Raw genomic sequence first — 7,046 nt, forward strand, 5'->3', positions numbered from 1 at the left:
TTCGGCAGTTAAGTCCAACTTTCAATATGATATAAGTATACTTACGTCAATACATAATTACATACAATTGAACATTTTAGATATTGTGTTACTAGTTAGAATATTCGAAAGTCAAAAAAAATGTAATTGAGGATGTTACAACCAAGGAACAAACAACCAATGAATTACAACTAGCTCATAAGTATGATCTTTAAGTTTTATCTTCATATCTATATATTGTAAAGGTTAGGCAAACAAGTGATTGATGGTGATTCTAGCGTTGTGAGGTCGGTAAAGGCTTTTGTATGGATGAGTATATGGCACCGGATACCCGTATGAACCGTTACCGTATCACATGCTTTCAGTACTTTATTGTTTGAGGTTTCGGGAACTGTATGATGCGGTTTAATATATATTATAATATTATAACTTTTAATAAAATGTATTGTTTTAAAGATATTCTTTGATAAAAGATATAAATTATTTTATTTTAGATAAAATACATAAAAGTAGGTTGAGTTTAATAAGATACAAAGGAGAACAGTAGAATACAAAGTCAAGTTTCCTTGAAATACTTCCCCCAAAAATATGCTTTCAAGACGGATAAGATATATTTAAGGTGGGAGACAAGCAAAGAAACCAATTTGTATTAAAGTTAGTGACAGAAATATTTTTATTCAACCAAAAATGACATTGCCTCCATTTTACATTGAAATGACTTGAAAGCCCTCCTAAAATCAAGAATGTCCCATCGCATCCTAAACAATTCAATCTCTTATTATTCATTTATTTGTTTGCATTTTAGTAATATCTTTCTTTGGGCAATGCTCTATTTAATGTCTAAATGTAATGTATTAAGGATTACATTGTTCGGTTTGATATCGTATATCAAAATCGAATCGAATCAAAACTTATCAAAGCGCTCCATATTACAAATTCGTTTTTTTTTGTTCGTTTCTAAACTGAAACCGATATGGTAAGTTGCTTTGTAGTTTGGTTTTCATTGTCACAAAAATATTTGGTGTAAACCGAAAACCTAGCTGAATTTGATTTCAGTTATTCGGTTTGGTTTGAACGTTTTTGAGTTTAATTTCATTTAGGTTAATAATACACATAACTTATAACATCCTTAAACTACAAGGACTACCTTGTAATATCTCACAAAACTGAACTCCAATAAAATCTTACCAACTTGAATCTCTCTTTCTAGTATTTTCAATTCCATTCCAAACTTCGTCTTCTCCACATCTTCACCTTTCAAATCTCTGCAACTCTCTCTCTCTTTCCACCATAACTCACTTTCTCTCTCTTCTTAACAAACTTATCTTCCATGAAACCACTCTAGATTTACCACATTCAAACCAACCATGGACTTTATGTCTGCCACTTTTGACAATATTAAACTCACCACCAAGCAACAAAGATCTGATTCCGACCAAGATGATCAAACCTTAAAGTCTTCAAGAACCCATCACTTTGACCATCCTAGTAAGTCAATGTCCATGAGATCTGATCCTCTGCTTTCACTTTCAGCTTCAGATGCCAACAACATGCTTTGCTTCTCTTCTTCAGTTAAAGATGCAAACCACACTTCACTCTTTTCTCTCTACCAGCCACCCACAGGTACATGTTTTGTTTTTTTAGGGATATCTTTTGTTCTTTATTAATTATTTAGGGGAAAAAATAGGATCCTAGGGAACAAACCTAATAAATGTTTTATTAAGGAAAGAGAGATTATTTAACTCATTAACATAATGAATAAATAACTTGTACAACATGCATTAAAAGTAATACATTTGGAAAGAAAAGATAACGTCACACTGTCACTACTAATATTAGGTGTGTGTTTTAAGTTTTTAACTTTTATGCTGTTGTTGTTTTGACTTACAAGTTACAACTTTCACTGCATAATGTACAAGTTCATGTTTTGTTGCAGGTTTTGGTTATGGCGGATTACCTGTTTCGAGGTATAAAGGACCCTTTACACCTTCTCAATGGATGGAGCTTGAACACCAAGCGTTAATTTACAAACATTTCGTCGCTAATGTCCCCGTGCCGTCGCATTTGCTCAGTCCGCTCACCAAATCGCTCAACACCTTCCTTTTCCCGGGATCATCGTCGTCTCCAAGTTCCTGTACGTATAATCAATCTATTAATGTTATGACCCCACGAGCCACGATCTATAGATATTATTTTTATACCACTTAGTTTTGCTATTTAAAAACAGCTAGCTGCGCAACTTCTTGTTGTCTTTATTGACGTAAACACCACTTTTTTGTGAAATATATTTTCATTTATTAACATTTATCATTAATTTGCTACAGTTAATTTTAGAATCTGATTTTTGTAAAAAATAAAAATCCAGATCGACATATTTATAATCAATATATTAACATTTAACATTAATGTGTTTCGATCTGATTTTGTAATTTTGTAAAATTTTGAAGATGGATGGGGATCTTTCCAGCTTGGGTTTTCTGGTAACACCGACCCGGAACCGGGGCGGTGTCGGAGAACCGATGGGAAGAAATGGAGGTGCTCTCGAGATGCTGTTCCCGATCAGAAATACTGCGAACGACATATTAATAGAGGCCGCCATCGTTCAAGAAAGCCTGTGGAAGGCCAGAATGGCCACACTGTCACCAATGCCGCTGCGTCTAAGGCGGCTCCAGTTGTTTCCTCCTCCGCCACTACCCGGCCAACCACCGTGCATAACCATAACCCCGCGGTTGCTGCGCCCACACAAATCCCCAATAGCAGGTTAAGATTATAAGTTGCAAATTGCTAATAACTAACTAACTAACTAATTAACTAACTTTTGTTTTGAATGCAGGACACAAGCCTCGGATTCTTTGATGTATGGCACAAGCTACACTTCTTTCATGGACCAGGGTGCGGCTAACCCAAGCCCAAACCCGCTTCCCAACTTTGTGGACGTATGGTCAAAAGATGAGCCGATAAAACGAGAATGGACCCAACTCTCCATGGCCACATCCGACTTCTCATCATGCTCAAACTCACCGGCTCAAGAGAAACTCATGGTCCCAGCGCTTGGTCTAACTCCTGAGTTTCAGCTTGAGCCGACCCACAAACCGGCATCAAATTGGATCCCCATTTCGTGGGGAAGCTCGATGGGGGGTCCGTTAGGGGAAGTCTTGAATCAGACTTCTGGAACCAATGATGTGAAGGTCAAGAATTTGTCGTCTGATTCAGAGATGAACTCTCTGAACCAGATGACTGAAATATGGGATACGGTTAATCATCATATGGGATCTTCGCCTACGGGTGTGTTAACGAAAACAACATTTGTTTCACTTTCTAATAGTAGTTCAAGTAGCCCAAAAGGTAACAAAACCGATGAACATGGGGGTGGTAGCTTGTGTGACGAGCTGCTTCTTTCGACACTCGCTAGTTGATGAGTGTTGTTTTGGATATGTTGGTTTTGTGACCGGTTTTCGGGCAAAGGTTAACATGTATGAAAATGCATCTTCAATATTCGGTTTCCTTGTAAAATCTCATTGTAAGTGTAGTTGTGTTTGTAGTGAGATGTCTATATCCCTTTTGGATATAGGTGAGGGTGTTGATGAAATAAAGAATGATTTGGTCCATTGAAGAACTCTACTTTTAAGTAGTTTTTTTTGTAGCAAGTATGATAATAGTTTTATGTAATTACGATATTGTAATCTTTGAAACTATTTAGGTACACAGTAAAGGTGTATTTGGTCTAAATCGATATTAGGTGGTTTAAACTTTAAACAGCTTTTATACAAGTTATGTGTAACATGTCAAGATGTATGCTCACTGGCTTACTGCTCAGCAAAGAAAATACTACAACAGATGTTATATATAATTAAAAGAAAGGGAAAAACAAGTAAAAAACACAAAGAAATTATGGGTAATCATTCTTGTTCAACATGTGTCACTTGAAACAGACCTCAAGTCTCTCCTTAGTAAACTCGTATGACTTATAGGATATGGCAACCGAAGTAATGTGTACAACCAAAACCTATTTATATCATTTGTATTTGATACCTTCGGTTTCCTCGCATCTATGCTTGTAGAATTACTTAGTTGAGTCAAATGGGTCATAAATAGTAATGATATAACTCACTTTTACTATCCAAAAAGGGCTAGCAACTCAACTCGTAGCATGTTTTCCTTCTGTTTCGGTGTTACAGAAATTTTCTATAAAAGATATTCCAAATGAGACTAAAATGTTAATGTTTCAACATTGGTTAAATTGATTAAATCTCACACTCTAGGAGTAACAAAAAAATTTTACATTATATTTATTTATGTCTAAAGTTAACTAAAAACACATTTCTACTTGGTCAACTATCATTTTCATTATTCTTTTCAACACTATCACCAAAATAAATGGGAGTACGCCAACCCTAATGAAGTTAACTTACATGAAGTCATGATTGTTATGAACAACTTTGAAACACACTTTTCATAAAATACCTATTTTGGTATGCATGCGGTTCCACAAATCTAACATAAACTCGTGTTTGCTAAAGATTCCTTTCTAAGAGATGTTGCTCCACTAGCACCAGGACAACCATCAATAAGATTCTTTCAATAATAACCCAAAAAACCTACAAATAGATATAGATAGATGCAATATAGGGTATTACCACATTTTACAATTAGGTATCATAACATTTTTCAAAAAGGATGGGCTAGGTGACATGACCCCTAGATAAGAATCCTAACAATACTTTAGGAATTCTTAGACGATTCATAATCAACAACGTATATGATTATCATGACCAACCGAATAATATTGATATCCAGCTATATGTCAGGGGTAAATAGTAAAGCATCCTTTCTTACACAGTTACACTCATACTTGTTTAGTAAATAAGCAAACAAATAAAAACTTTATATATAAGACATTCAAATGTGAACCGAAATATATAAAGAACTGCGATAAACGCATAATACACCGATATCTTTTGCTTTAAGGGTCACATAAGCGCCTATCTCATTAAATTAGTAATGCATTAGATACAACTACAAGTGCTTTACACGAATTCTAAATACATAATCACAAATAATGCGAGAATCAGTTTGGACCATTTAGTTCTTTGATTAGTGATAGAAAGTGACACTTTTCTTAAACTAAAGTGTGAGATTTAATGAAAATGGGTGATTTTAGAAAATCACCCCTCACCATAGTAAAATTTAACCGCATTGTTTACTTTTACAATATGCTCATTTCCTTTCGTTTGATTTCATATATTTCTTTCATCCAACCCTATAGCCCAATAACCACTTGATAATGATCAAGACTGTAACATCCCAACGTACATGTGTTGACGAGTTATTATTGGAAACCTAGAATAAAACGTTATTTAAAATTAATAAATAGTTCCTTAGCTCTATATAGACACCACATAACCTACTTTACCTCATTTCACTTCACCCGACCCTAAGAAAATTGTTTAACCCCCCCCCCCCCCCCTCTTTATCTCTCTTTATTTAATGTAAATATGATTTATAAATTATGGTGTGTTTGTGTAAAGGATTTTAAAGCCGCTAACATTTTAACTCACCTTGCATTTAACGCCCCTTAACCCATAAAGGAAGTGGTATGTCACTCCTTAACCCTTGCCAACTAAGCTTCAACGCCTAGGGCGTTAAGACATATGACATACCCATGGGCCTAATGGTTCGACAAAAGAAATTTAGCTTCCTTTTCGTTATTCGTTTCCTTTAAATATTCTCCTTGGAGCCCAAATTTCAATTATCACGAAGACACGAAGTTATATAGCTGAAGCCCATTAATTATTTAATAAAAAAAGTCACGATCCAATGGACCAGATCCAGGAACTTCGTGTAACGAAACCCAACAAAAGCATGCAATCCTTTCTTTTCAAATCCTTTTTTTTAGTTTTTAGTTCTTATAACTATTTTGATTTAAATTCATTTGGGGTTGATTGTAGGGGATTTTTTATGGAAAATAATTTATGTTTTATTATAAAGTCGTGTTTACATTGATGTAGACGATAAAAGGGCAACAAGTTTTGCCGGTAGCCATTTTTAGGTGATAAAATTAAGTCGTTTAAAAATAACATTCATAAAACGCATGGTTATAACATTATTGTTTATGACTCGTTAGACACGACTAAGTAGTTCTACAACCTCAGATGCTATGAAAACAAAAGTATTATCAAATAAACGAAAAAGGCTGATTTTTCTTAAGTAGATTTTTATACATCTATGTTTTTATTTTTATCAATAATTAAATGACAGCATTTTTAAATAACCATTTTTATTTTTATTGACTCTATTTCTCAAATTGTCTTTACTTTTTTATTCAAATGTTCATAACTTTTTTATTCCGTATTATCTATTTTATAAAATTGCATCACAAAATTGAGTATTTTTTTATCTAACCTATATAATAAAGGAAATCAATATGGGATAGCTGTCCCCTTTTCAATCACTCGTATTTTTATTTTCCTGCTCATTCTTATTTATGGTATTTATTTCACCACGGGCGATTAATGTTACGACATTCATAATCTCCTATTAGTTTTATCTGTTCGATTATCCTTTCACCAACGATTGCAACCACCATACACCGATTAGTGGCTGCTCTGATTTAAATCGTATGGGCGATTTTAGAATCCGACAATTTTATGAACACTGCATACCATTATTGCTTCCATTTCATCTTAACTATAATGGACTAATTGATTCGTGTTCATATATATATATATATATATATATATGTTGATTCTTTTTTTTATCATTGATACACGCCCTAAATCTGTTTCTTAACTCCATGTTACCCTAGATATTTGATTTCTATTTCTTATTCAATATAGATGCCTAAATCTCTTTGTTATGTTACTGATCTTAGTTACTACGTTTGAAATATTGTATGTTTTTCACACATATTTGGAATCGCCAGTTCCAAGCTTCAAGCAAATTAATAAATGTGATTTTGACTGTCTTTGTATGTTCTTCATAACTTTAAGGTGCAATAATCATCTCACTGGTTCTCTAGCAGGATAATAATATGCGTTCAAGTGTTTTATTAAAAACATGATTATGAA

General features: G+C 33.9%; 1 protein-coding gene across 2 annotated transcripts; it reads left to right on the forward strand.

The window, feature by feature from the left end:
- The first annotated feature begins 1,123 nt into the window (after window positions 1-1,123).
- Window positions 1,124-3,583, forward strand: LOC143636295 (growth-regulating factor 2-like). 2 transcript variants are annotated; one of them, XM_077103930.1, is made up of 4 exons: window positions 1,124-1,608; window positions 1,916-2,113; window positions 2,427-2,739; window positions 2,813-3,583. In XM_077103930.1, exons 1-4 carry the CDS (start codon window positions 1,347-1,349, stop codon window positions 3,393-3,395), a joined length of 1,356 nt encoding a protein of 451 aa, XP_076960045.1. In that variant the 5' UTR covers window positions 1,124-1,346; the 3' UTR covers window positions 3,396-3,583. The 2 variants fall into 2 exon arrangements, with proteins under 2 accessions (XP_076960045.1, XP_076960046.1); XM_077103931.1 differs by having other exon boundaries at window positions 1,124-1,602.
- Window positions 3,584-7,046: the final 3,463 nt, after the last annotated feature.

This window comes from Bidens hawaiensis, unplaced genomic scaffold (assembly GCF_021521415.1).
Source record: "Bidens hawaiensis isolate Kalapana, Puna unplaced genomic scaffold, B.hawaiensis_p1.1 tig00007858_1, whole genome shotgun sequence".
Classification (NCBI taxonomy): Eukaryota; Viridiplantae; Streptophyta; class Magnoliopsida; order Asterales; family Asteraceae; genus Bidens; species Bidens hawaiensis.

Excerpts from the sequence above, each read along its gene's own strand:
- LOC143636295 (XM_077103930.1), top strand. The coding sequence starts at position 1,347 with ATGGACTTTATGTCTGCCACTTTTGACAATATTAAACTCACCACCAAG. Across the intron at positions 1,609-1,915 it reads CCAGCCACCCACAGGTACAT|GTTTTGGTTATGGCGGATTA; the intron begins GTTTTGTTTTTT and ends GTTTTGTTGCAG. Across the intron at positions 2,114-2,426 it reads ATCGTCGTCTCCAAGTTCCT|ATGGATGGGGATCTTTCCAG; the intron begins GTACGTATAATC and ends AAAATTTTGAAG.